Source organism: Phaseolus vulgaris, chromosome 7, assembly GCF_051622355.1.
Source record: "Phaseolus vulgaris cultivar YP4 chromosome 7, ASM5162235v1, whole genome shotgun sequence".
NCBI lineage: Eukaryota > Viridiplantae > Streptophyta > Magnoliopsida > Fabales > Fabaceae > Phaseolus > Phaseolus vulgaris.
The window spans coordinates 41,130,155-41,143,216 of record NC_143504.1 but is presented as its reverse complement, the minus strand read 5'-3'; the positions used below and the strand labels follow the sequence as shown (position 1 = coordinate 41,143,216).

The following is a 13,062-nucleotide window of genomic DNA, read 5'->3' as shown; positions in this document are numbered from 1 at the left end:
TTTTTTGTTTTCTTCATCTACTCTAGTGCTTTTCCTTAAGTATTCTTTTGTGTGCCTACTTTCTCATTGAGTTCTTTATTTTCTTGATTGTCTTTCATTCTTTACTCTTTGAGTTTGTCTTACATATAGTTTTCCTTTTGCAATTACCTTTCCTTGCTTATACCTTTTCTTGTTTGTCTTTATTGTTTCATTGGTTTTGTGGTGGTTGCTTTTGAGATTGGTGTGCTTGCTTTGACATTTTTCATTTGAGGATTCCAAGGCCTCAAGAGCAGATTGGTGCAAGGACATTATTTTCTTTGAGAGTGCCTTTTTTTTCTGCCTCAATTCACTTCGGCATTTTTGCTTAAAACACTCACTGTTTTTGCTAATTTTGTTTCTTGACTTGTTTGCTGTTTTGTGTGTTTGCTGTTTTTAAATTTCAAATGGCTGGATTTTCAAGTGATGCATCCTACAAGCAGAATTCTCCTTCCAAAGCTTCAATCCTTGGTGAATTACATGAAGCACAAAGAACTATTAGACGCTTGGAAGAGAAAATGCAAAAGATGGAGGTCCAACAAGCTAGACCATCTCCTTCTATCCATGATGGGCATCATTCTCATAGACCATCTTCAAGAGCCTCTTCAAATGATTTTGGCCATGAAGAAGAGCATAGGAGAAGGAGGAATCCACCACAATTTCATGGACAAAGACCTCATCATCAAGGAGAAAGACATCACTACGGCAATGGTTACTACCAAGATGCAAAGGCTAGGCTACCTTCGGTCAAGCTTCCTTGTTTTAATGGCTCTAGTGATCCTAATGTATATTTAGATTGGGAGGCTAAGTGTGAACAAATATTTGAGATCCATGAGATCCAAGATGAGCATAAGCTTAAGCTAGCCACCCTAGAGTTTAGTGATTATGCGATGAAATGGTGGCATGGAATTGTAAAGGACATTATCTATCACAAGGGTCCTCCCGTGGACTCTTGGAACTCTTTAAAGGATCAAATGCGCGCTAGATTTGTGCCCCCACATTTTAGGAAAGACCTCATGTTGAGACTCCAATGGTTTCAACAAGGCACGCTAAATGTGGATGAATATTATAAAGAGATAGAAACGCTTGTGCTTAAAATTGAATTAGAGGAAAGTGAGGAAGCTATGATTGCTAGGTTTGTGAGTGGTCTTAGGAAGGATATTCAAGACATTGTTGAGTTACAAGAGTGTTCATCATTGGGCTCTTTAGTTCATCTTGCAATGAAGGTGGAAGCCCAACTTGCTAAGAAAAACTCTTTCAAAAATGCTTCCAATGATGGATACTACTCCAAGTCTTGGAGAAACAAAAATTCTTTTTCTAAACATCCTTCCAAAGATTCTTCTTTCAAACCCAAGGATCCTACGCCATCTACTTCTAGGCCTAAATCCCCAATTAAATCGTCTAGTAAAAAGTGTTTTAAATGTTTGGGATATGGTCACATTGCTGCTAATTGCCCTTCTAAACGAAGTATGTACATGCATGAAGACATTGTAGTTAGTGAGCATGATTCCAATTCACCTAGGCATTCTTCACCTTCTAGACCATCAAGTGAAAATGAGAGTGATAGTCCTTGTGAAGGTGACTTATTGATGGTAAGACGTATGTTGGGCACAATTCCAAAATCTTTGAATGATACTCAAAGAGAAAATATTTTTCACACCCGATGTCTTATCAACAACAAGTTATGTTCCTTGATTATTGATGGGGGAAGTTGCACTAAAGTGGCTAGTACAAGAGTTGTGGAGAAGTTAGCCTTACCCACTGTCTCACATACCAAGCCCTACAAATTACAATGGCTGAGTGAAGTAGGTGAAATCATGGTGAATAAACAAGTCCTCATTAACTTTGCAATAGGAAAGTATAAAGATGAGGTTTTATGTGATGTTGTGCCCATGGAAGCATCTCATCTTCTTTTAGGAAGGCCTTGGCAATATGATAGACATGTTTTACATGATGGCCTATCCAATACAATGTCTTTTTCCTTCCTAGGGCGCAAGGTTATATTAAAACCCCTCTCTCCCAAAGAGGTTCATGAGGACCAAATAAAAATGAAAACTAAAAGAGAAAATGAGAAAGAAAAAGAAGTAAGTACTACACCGAGTCACACCATTTTCTCCTCTAAATCCATCATGTTGACTCGTGCTATACCTCAAATGGACCCTCCAAGGTCTTCTTCTTCTTTATCTTTTTCTTTACCCAAGGTTCCTATTTCAACACCACCTTGGTTAAAATATGTTAGGGATGATTTTTTCATACCTCCTAATGGGTTTCACCATTTAAGAGGTCTTTTTCCAAAAAACATCATCATTCCCAAACAAATTTTTCCAACTTGGTCGATTTATAGGACATCCTTTTCTGCAATCCCTTTGGTTCCATCTGCCAAGTCATGTCTTCCTTTTTCTTACACTTTTGATTGTAAAAGTAAACTGACTTTGTTATATGCAGGGATTCAGAATTCGTGGACGAATTCTCTCCAACTCGGGGAGTATGATGAGAGTCAAGTAAAGGAGGTTTTTATTAATGAAGGAAGAGGCAATTCACCATCACACTTGAAGTTCTTCCTTCTAGTCTTCTCAAAATTAAAAGAAGACATAAAATAAAGAGAGGCCCAAGCCCAAAGCCCAAGCCCAAGCTCAAGTCCATCCTATGAAGGGCAAGGCCAAGTTTTAAATAATAAATAATATTGTTTGAAGGTGCTTAGAGGGAAACATTAGAAACCTCTATTGTTAAAGCATCTTTTAGTCTTTAGTTAGGAGTCGTAGGGGGTGTGTGTTAGTAGATAGGTGTAGGAGTAGAAAAGGAGGTGCCAAAGTGAAGGAAGAGGTCACACCTTCCTCATGCTTTGTTTTAGGCGCCAATTCTAGAAGCTTTTTAGGAGGGAGTTTTTGAATTTATGTAGCTTACATTTCAGCACCTTAGGCTATAAATAGAGGTGCTCTCTTTGTAAATTTCAGATTGGAATTTATCTAAAGAAACTATACTCAAAATTGGAGTGAGCATTGGAGAGCTTTTGAGCCTTCTTCTCTAGTCTTATCTTGAAGGATCCATGGTGTCCTCAAGTGGCGGCAGCACACTCATCTAGGAGCAACCACACTTCTAGTGGCGTGATCATTCATCATTCATCCATCTTCATGAGCAATTCTCTTCTCCTTCCTTTCTTCTTTGTTAATTCCTTGTCTTAGCTTGTTTCCTTGTTGTTTTTGGTTCGGTTTTTAAGTTTTCCAGCAGCTGTTCTTATTTTTTCTTTGTGTTTGGTTCGGTACTTTTCTTTTTCCAGCAAGTATTTTCAGTTCTATGCCTTTCTTTTACATTTTGTTCGGTTCAGTTTGCTTCCCTTCCAATTCTATTCGGTGGATTTAAGTTTTACCTCTTTTTGTTGGTTCAATTTGACAATAATTGGATCTTCTATATGAGTTTGTGTTTTGGCACTAGTTTTGGTGAGTTCTTGTTCATAGAACCTTGATCCATTTCTATGATAAAGTGCCTAGCTCTTAACCAACTCAAGATGATTCCTAAGAATGTCAAGAATCATTCTAATTGTGCTAGTGGAATCACATCACTAAGAGTGTAAAAACTTTGCAGTGTTTCCATAATTCAGAGTAGTTTATAGCTGCCTTTACAATGTTGTATCTTGATCCCTTTTTGACAACAGGCAGAATTTACCTAAAATCACCTCCCAGAACAACAACATTCTGACCAAAAGGCTTCTTACTGTTCTATTCATCTATAACCTTCATAATATCTCTTAATGTTCTATCGGATGCCTCAAAACACAACCTGTTCATCATTGGAGCTTCATCCCATATAATCAACTGTCTCAATCAATAACTTAGAACGAAGACTTCCATGAATTATGTTACAAGTTGATTCCTCATTTATAATTAGTGGAATACAAAAGGTAGAATGAGTTGTTTTTCCACCAAGAAGCAATAAAGAAGCAATCCTACTTGAAGCAACATTTAATACTATCATTCCTGTAGATCTGATTCCACTGGACAATGTCTTCCACATAAATGTTTTTCCTGTTCCACCATATCCATATAAGAAAAAAAAACCTCCTTCTTGATTATGTACTACTATCATTATATTTTCATATACATTCAGTTGTTCAGCAGTAAGACATGTATATAGTGATTCATGCATTTCAGACATGGTTGTTCTGTCATAACTGAGTTCATCAATAAGAAATCTATTTTCCAAAATATATGAATTTGATCGAATAGGCTGAGGTAGACAACTGAAATCCTTTAAAGACTTACCATTTGAAACTAATAATTCATCTATTTGTCAAAGACAAATATTATGCAATTCAGAATCGTCAATATGAAGGCCTGGAAAAAACATTATATTAGACATTTGATTTAAAGCATACAAATATAAGCAGAAATTACATAGCTTTGAATTATAATTTAACTTTGACATAAGCATTTCGTTTATACCTGGTAAGTTAATCTCTCTCCTTTTTTTGTATACAACATCATCACATAGTAACTTCCAAGTACATCTCCATACTTCATCAGGCTTAGTCACTGTATTCATCATTAACAGCGTAACAAACAAAGTTCTCAGTTGTTGTGCAGAAGCAATACAACTAGATTCTTTAATTGTATCAATAAATTCTCTATCATCGGCCAATAGGCCCATTGTAAAGCAAGCTTCTTGATACGTCTTATAAGTTACGCTATTAACAGTTTTTATGCTGTCATAATCAGTACAACCTGTTTGATTTGTTAGCAATATCCTCAAATAATACAATTCACCTGAGCCTGGAGGGACAAAGGTAAGTCTTCCAATGCTAAATTAGTTTTTTCTTGGTTTCCATTCTCTTTGTTAAGCCATCCAAACAAATTTGGTAGGGAAATCAGCATACATCAGAGTTCTCCCTTCAACATATTTCTTATTAGCCTCAAACCAAGCTAAGAACATAGTATTCTTGTTTTCATTATTCTTCAAGACATCATCAATTTCATCATCATCTTTAAATAGCACAACTTGCTCACAGAATAAATGGAAGGTTAATATTTGAACAGGAGGCCATCTATGATGAATATCAAACCCAAATATTTTCCAAGTTGCTTCGCATGGAGATATGTATTTGCAATCATAGAATTGTTGTATCTCATCTATAACTGAGTCTTCATCAGACTTTGTGATTTTAAGACTTGCCATATCAGGACCTTTGTTGACGTATTTAAACAAATACTTGATTGAGTTGGATTTGTTGCAATATTCCTTATTAACATGGCCTTGATATCTCATGATAAGCAATGGATTATATGGGACAACATTTCTATTATCTAATTTAATCCCATTCTTTTATATGAATATACCAATATCTCTACGTCTATAACATGGATAACCATCTTGATCAATAGTAGTGCTCAATGTAAATATTTTGGGATAAAATTTAGAACATCTACCTCCTTTCATGTAAGGTGAGCTAAACCTAGCGGGACCACACAGTCCATGTATCATGAATGCATTAACTGTCTTTGCCAATTTAGGATACAATTCTGCATGAGGTAATTCAGCTGAAATTACTTTATCAATGTCTCTGGGATTTAACAACTTACTTGCACTGTCTAACCACAATAATATATGTGCATGTGGTAATCCCCTTTTTTGAAATTCAACTGTGTACATGCCTACATTAGTAAAGGAATTGAACATTAGATCTCATAACTTATGAAATAATAGTAATATGTATGAGACGCAAAAAAAAAATAAAAATTACCCGCATTAACTTTGCTAATGAATTCATTTTTTTTAAATCAGTCATCATTTGATCCAACTTTATTCTAAATACCCTACACACAATGTCGGGTCTTTCAGATGCTGCACAACCTTTTGAGGAAACTAAATCACGTACTTCAGGTCCGTTTACGTTGCACGTAATTGTGATAAATAAATTTGAATATGTTTGGGATAAAACTTATCGTTATGTTTTGAGTCATATTGAACTCAACTGTTGACAATTGTGAATAATTTTCAGTTTCACCTTCAATGCTAGTTCTTGACACTTTTTGTTTCTTCTTCATTATTTTCGGAGCAAGTATAGTTTTCCTTTTCATTCCTGCATTTTGTGAATTATGTTTATCTACAATAACTGTCAAAATGTTTAAATCACATAAAATACTCCATACAACAACACGTTACAAAAAAGTATATAAGTTCATGAGAATAAGGTGAATATTAATAATTTAGAGTCATTTTAACCTCAAGTGTTAACATCATATATCTGCCATTTTATTTTCTCACTGTGCTACATTGTAAAAAAAAAAGACCCCATACAAAAAAATTATTCACCTTGTAACATAACTGTAATTTTTTCACTCAGACGTTGTTTGAACTTAAATTAAGATTTTATATTCATATGATATAAAAATGTATACAAAATATAAATATACAAATACAAATCATATCGAAATCAATAATGAGAGGTGGGTAGTTTTGAGACTATTTCTTTCTTTTTCATTGATTTCTGCTCAACTATATAACTCTTCATTGTTGCATTTCGTGAATCATGTTTATCTACTATAACGGTAAAAAAGATTACATCACGTGAAAACTAAATAATTAGTACAAATAATCCATACAACATGTTGGAAAAAAATTATATAAGTTACACTTACCATTGTTTATGTCAGATAACGGTAATCAATTGAAAGTGTTATCAGCTACATTTATCGAATATAAATCAATGAATTATTTCAATGACGAATTAATTCAATTACAATTCTATACACACTTATAGCTGAAATATGACTTGTAATAAAAATTACACCTTTGGGTACTTACTTATATACACTTATTGCACAACAAAGAAAGACATAGTGAATATTTATTGCATTAAACCTATCGTACCTGACATGCTTTGACTGATATTGATCTCAATTGTCGACAATTGTGAAAAAATTTCACTTTCACCTCCATTGCTAGTATTTGATACTTTTTGTTTGATCTTCATTGATTTCTGCGCAAGTATAAGTTTCCTTTTCATTCTTGCATTTCGTGAATTTTGTTTATCTAGGCTAACTGTAAAAGTAGTTACATCACGTAAAAAACAAATAATTAGTATAAATACTCCCTACAACAACATGTTGAAAAACAATATATATGAGTTAACCTTACCATTGCTTATCCCAGATAAAGGTATCCTATTCAACCTGTTATCAGTTGCATTTATTCAATATAAATTAATTAATTAATTAAACGACAATGATTGTAGATACAAATCTATATACACTTATACTTATATACAATTATATATGAAATATGATTTGTAATATAAATTACACATTTGGATACTTACTTATTTTATATTTGTTATTGCACAACAAACAAAGAGATATTGAATATGTTTGGGATAAAACTTATTATACCTGATATTTTTTGAGTCATATTGAACTCAAGTGTTGACAGTTGTGAATAATTTTCAGTTTCACCTTCAATGCTAGTTCTTGAAACTTTTTGTTTCTTCTTCATTATTTTCGAAGCAAGTATAGTTTTCCTTTTCATTCCTGCATTTTGTGAATTATGTTGATCTACGATAACTGTCAAAATGATTAAATCACGTAAAATACTCCATACAACAACTCGTTAGAAAAATAATATATAAGTTCATGAGAATAATGGTGAATATTAATGATTTAGAGTCATTTTAACCTCAAGTGTAACATCATATATCTGCCATTTAATTTTCTCACTGTGCTACATTGTCAAAAAAAAATATCGCATACAAAAAACTTATTCACCTTGTAACATAACTTTAATTTTTTCACTCAGACGTTGTTTGAACTGGATTTAAGATTTTATATTCATATGATATACAAATGTATACAAAATATAAGAATACAAATACAAATACAAATCATATAGAAATCAATAATGAGAGGTGAGTAGTTTGTTGTACCTGATATATTACTTCTTGCATTACGATTTGTGTACCGCCCTGGTGGTCGGGTGTGATGACGTGGCATCCTCTTACAGTATAGGCGTGTTGACAAGGCGCCAGGTTGGCAGAAGGGAAGGAAGTCGGGGGGCACGTGTAGTCGCCAGTTGTTAAGTTGGCGTGTTCCGATTTCCAGCTTACCAGACTAGGCGATCGACAGGTTAAAGATCAAGTCGCCAGATGTAGATTCAGGCGACCTAGGCATAGGAGATCGCCAGAGCAAGCACATCGCCGAAGATGAAGGAGAAGCAGCAGGTTATGAAGGCGGCCGGCAAGACCACAGGGAAGGTGTATGAAAACCCCTAACTCGCCAGTTCCAGTAGAGATCGCACTCCTAAGTTAGCTATGCACTGGGCAGTACCATGCATAAGTAACTTAGCCAAAATGAGAGTAGAAGCAGCGCCAAGTCAGGGAGCCTCAAGATGATGGCACGTGTACAGTTGGATACGAGCCACGTGTCCAAGTCTGTAACTGCCAGGAGAGAGAAAACCACCAGGTATATAAGAGCTCTTAACGAACTTTCTGAGGTACGCACGTTCAGTTCATACACTTTACGCTTGCGAGTGATAGAGTTGATTGTGAGAGAGGATTTGCACGGTTCTTGTTCTTAGTATTTGGTGATACCGTCACTGACTTGAGCGTCGGAGTGCGATCGGCCGCAGCGGCGCCGTATTGTTTCTTTGCAGGTTCTTGAAGTAGATCCCGGAAAGAAACGGAGGTGAGAAGCGGTGCGCACGTCGATCCTTTGACGAGGCATTCTCCAGCGTTCCGGTCAACAGGCAGGATCATCAGGCGCCCACCGTGGGGCCGTGTAAAACTTGCTCCCATCCACAGCGTGGGTTCTTGGAGGTTTACGAAGTTTTCTGCGTGGTTGTGTGCTGGTGCAACCATCGTTCACGGTTTGCATGAATTTCGTTCGGTGAGTTTGCGTTTTGTACCGTTTGTTTGGCTTTCGATCGGTGGAGTGAGGTCTTCTGTTGCTTGCGCGCAATCTGTTTGGTGGAAGTTCGAGTTCTTTCGCTTGTTTGGTTGTCTGCGGGAAAACGGTGGTTTTTGGTGAAGTTGTGGTTTTCTTCGAAGGTTTGCGGTGTTCTAGAGTTCTTGCGCAGTTCTTGAGTTTTCTCCGATTGATCGGTGATTCGATCGTGGTTGAAGCGTTGTTTGCTGTATTCTTGTGGTTCGCTGAAGTTAATGAGAAAAATGAGAAGCAATCGTTCCAGTCCCGTGGCGCTTGTCGCTGCTGAAGGCGACGCCGCCATGACCATGGCGCAGATGGCAGAAATGATGCGTTCGTTGCAGGCAACTGTGGAAGCCTCGCGCGTAGAGCAGGCGAGGATACATGAAGACCTGGTCGCCTCTCGCGCCAGGAACGAGGAGCTCAGCAAGGTAACTGAGGAGCTGCGTCGAGCTCTTCAGGAGCAGCAAGGACGTTCTTCTGCTGAAGAGGTGGCGCCGTCGACGCCACCTCGTGTCTTCCCAATGCCTTTTGTTCAGGCGATTACCGACACGCCTATTCCCACGAGCGTGGTTCCGGTTAAGGCTGTCTTTACCGGCGTGGAGGATCCAGAGGCTCACCTGACCACGTTCCACACGCAGATGATGCTGTCGGGAGGGTCAGACGCCGTCTACTGCAAGATGTTCGTGAGTACGCTCTAGGGAACGGCGATGGAGTGGTTTGTGAGCCTGCCTAACTGCCACATAACCAATTTTCAACAGTTCTCGAAAATCTTTGTCGAGCAGTACATTGTGAATAAGGCACCGCCCAGGGTGTCCTATGATCTGTTTGATATAAGGCAATACCATGGGGAGTCCCTCAGAGACTACCTCAATCGCTTCGGAGCGCAGATGGTCAGATCGCCGGCCAAGGATGAAGAAATGCTGATCTATGCCTTCAAGAAGGGCGTGCAGCCAGGGCCATTCTGCGAGGCCTTGATTAGGGCTCATCCCGCGACGTTTGCTGAAGTCAGGCGACTTGCGGTGGCCCACATCGCCGACGAGAGTGAAGTCGCCGAGAAGAGAGGCAGCGTGGCTCCCGCCAGGCCACGCGCCCAGACCAGGATCCAGCCGCAGAGGGTGCTGGAAACGGCGACGGCGGCCAGAAAAGACCAGAGGACTCGCCATCCTTACGACAGGAGAAACAAGGGAAGAAGCCAAGCGCGCCAACAACCATCACGCCAGCAACCAGCACGCTGGGAGTACAATCGCCCGCCTAAGCACAAATTTGTCATGGGACTAGTGGACCTGATCGCTATCCCTAACATATCTGCTAGGTTGAAGGCGCCCGAGAAGGTGGGCGACAAGGTGCTGGGGTCAAAGCCGGACGCCTGGTGCGAGTTCCACCAATGTTTTGGCCACACCTTGGACTCGTGTTTGTCTTTGGGGTATCAGCTCGACGATCTGGTTAAGAGCGGGTTCCTAAATGACTATCTGCTGGATAGAAGGACGGGGGGAGCGTCGAGTTCCCAGCCAGCAGGTGGAGAAGCCCAGCAACACGAGATGCCTATCCACGGGGAGATCCACACCATTGCAGGGGGTTTCTCAGGTGGTGGATGCACTGCATCGCAGAGGAAAAAGTATGCGCGATCGGTGATGACAGTGGACATGTTTGAAGATCACTCGCCGGAAGTGGATATTACGTTCACCAAGCAGGATCTTCGGGACGTTGTGCCTCATGACAACGATCCCATAGTCATTTCGTTGGTCACAGCAGGGAGGAAGGTCCACAGAGTTCTGGTGGACCAAGGAAGCTCGACAGACGTGATGTTCTGACCGACTTTCACGCAGCTGGAATTGCCCCTTGACCAGCTAAGGCCCTATGGAGGGTGCTTATATGGGTTCGCTGGTGACCAGGTGGAGGTCAGGGGGTACATTGAGCTGAGAACCACGTTTACAGATGAGGCTGGGTCGAGGACGGAGAAAATCAAGTACCTCATCGTAAACGCCCCTTCAGCATATAACATCCTGTTGGGAAGGCCCACTCTTAACAGGATAGGCGCCATTCCGTCGACTCGACACATGAAGGTGAAGTTGCCGTCCATGGAAGGGGTGGTGATCACGATCAAGTCTGATCAGAAAGAAGCGAAAAGGTGCTATGAGAATAGCTTGAAAAACAAAAGATCAGTGAGTTATGTAACAACCACCCCACCTCCCGGTGTGAAGCCCAGACCGCCGGTAACAGAGGAGGCCGCCGGAAGGGATGTAGAGATGGTGGACGCTGAGCTGGGGGAGAGGAATGCTGGCCTGGAGGAGGAAGAGGCGCGGAATCGCCCCGAGGAAGCAAGGGAACAGGGAATCGCCAGGGCGGTGATCGCCAGAGAATCCAGGCCCAAACCTGTTGAGCAGTGGCTCGAGAAGGAGATCGGAGGGAAAATCTTCAAGCTCGGAAGATCTCTGGAGGTCGATCTCCAGGACCAGATCGCCAAGGTGATTGAGCGGCATCTGGACGCGTTTGCTTGGTCCGCTTCGGACATGCCCGGGATCGATCCCGACTTCTTGTGCCATCATCTGGCGATGGACAACATGGTGAGACCGGTGCGACAAAGGAGAAGAAAATTCAATGAGGAGAGGAGGCAGGCGATCAGGGACGAAACACAGAAACTCCTCGCTGCAGGCCACATCAGGGAAGTCCAGTACCCTGAATGGTTGGCAAATGTCGTACTGGTGAAGAAGAGTAACGGGAAATGGCGCATGTGCGTCGATTTCACCGATCTGAACAAAGCTTGCCCAAAGGATTCGTATCCTTTACCAAGCATTGATGCCCTGGTTGATAGTGCCGCAGGGTGCAAGCTGCTGTGTTTCCTGGATGCCTTCTCGGGCTATAATCAGATTTTCAGCATAAGTTCTCTTTCCACTCTTCTCCACCCAAATCTCCTTGCCTCCATGTTTCCTAACGGTCTCATCTTCCTTCGTATCGCTCTTCCTTGTTATCACCTGACGTTCTCTTGGCATTTTCCACGACGCCCTCCTCTCCTCCTTTTTTGGACCAAACTGATTTCTACTATATTTCGGAATGTTTACATACAGTTTCCTACTTCCAATGTAGATCTGGTCTAGATCTCTCTCTAGGCTCCTTTCATCTCTAACACCGAAAAACCTCACGAAACCAAACCTCTTCCCCCATTTGTTTAATCTTCTTGTGATAAAAACGTCCTTCACCCTTGCCCATTTTTGGAAAACCTTAATCATATCCTTCTCACCAAGCCCATGCGGAAAGTTAGAGAAGAAGAACGACGAGAAATCGTTTCCACTTCCCTTACCCATCTTACCCAGTTATCTTAATAGCTTTTCTTCTTCTTATGTATTCTTTTTTCTTCTTCTGTTTTTCCTCTTCTTCTTTTGCGAACTTGCAACTGAGCAACCACCATATCACAATGTTGTGCTACTCTACGTCACGTTCCTACTAAGGTTTTAATAGAGTGTAACTATTTTGTTATTTGTTTTTATAATTTTTATATGATTTATAGAGTGTATTTTTCATCTTATAAATATTTTTAAGGAAAAAATATATTATTTGTTCATTATTTTTTCTTTTTTCTAAAAAATTATAATAGATTTTCTTAAGATTTTTTATAATTTTTAATTAAAATGATTTGTTTGAGATTTTGTGTGTGGATTGTGTCCTCTCCTCTCCTGTGTGTTCAAGAAGTAGATCGTGTTTCTCTGGCATGTTCAGAAATAGGACTATGTCTGGCCCACAAAGATGTGTCTGAAATCGTGTCATGCACGCTTCGGTCAAATGACTGTGTCAGTGGTATGTCGGAAATGCGAAAATAGCACATTCCTACTGTGTCCGAGCTTCGTAAATTGAAAGTCAAAACAGAAAACCAAGATAGTGAATTTTTTCTCAAACCAAACGATGATAGAACTTAGGCCTATAAGCGGTGGTGGCAAGCCAAGTTGATGACATATACAGACTGTGTGCTCAGTCACATTGATTGTCAATCTAATGTGAAAGGAGGTTTGGGTTCAACATGCATTCAGAAATGTAATTTTGCTATACCAAATACATTCTAAAAGCAATTAACATGATGCTAACCCAATGGAATCTTTGGATGTTAAGAGTAAATTTGGATAAGTCTGCTAGAATGTTGAATCAT

At 39.8% G+C, this 13,062-nt stretch overlaps 1 protein-coding gene and 1 long non-coding RNA gene across 3 annotated transcripts; both read right to left on the bottom strand.

Moving 5' to 3' along the window:
* Positions 1-3,810: 3,810 nt before the first annotated feature.
* LOC150025899 (uncharacterized) lies at positions 3,811-5,184 on the bottom strand. Its single transcript, XM_090304809.1, has 3 exons — positions 4,886-5,184; positions 4,455-4,714; positions 3,811-4,295 (listed from the first exon to the last, which is right to left on the bottom strand). Exons 1-3 carry the CDS (start codon positions 5,182-5,184, stop codon positions 3,811-3,813), a joined length of 1,044 nt encoding a protein of 347 aa, XP_090160935.1.
* A 1,465-nt stretch (positions 5,185-6,649) lies between these two features.
* LOC137830014 (uncharacterized) lies at positions 6,650-8,232 on the bottom strand. 2 transcript variants are annotated; one of them, XR_011084128.2, is made up of 4 exons: positions 7,928-8,232; positions 7,398-7,568; positions 7,147-7,181; positions 6,650-7,050 (listed from the first exon to the last, which is right to left on the bottom strand). It is a non-coding gene; the product is annotated as an uncharacterized LOC137830014 (long non-coding RNA). The 2 variants fall into 2 exon arrangements; XR_016523509.1 differs by having other exon boundaries at positions 7,398-7,535.
* Positions 8,233-13,062: the final 4,830 nt, after the last annotated feature.

Bases quoted from the DNA above. Each gene is read 5' to 3' on its own strand.
- LOC150025899 (XM_090304809.1), bottom strand. From the start codon at position 5,184: ATGGCAAGTCTTAAAATCACAAAGTCTGATGAAGACTCAGTTATAGAT. The intron at 4,715-4,885 runs GTATGCTGATTT...TGATTATGACAG, and splicing joins GTTGAAGGGAGAACTCTGAT to CATAAAAACTGTTAATAGCG. The intron at 4,296-4,454 runs GTATAAACGAAA...TTTGACAAATAG, and splicing joins GAGAGAGATTAACTTACCAG to ATGAATTATTAGTTTCAAAT.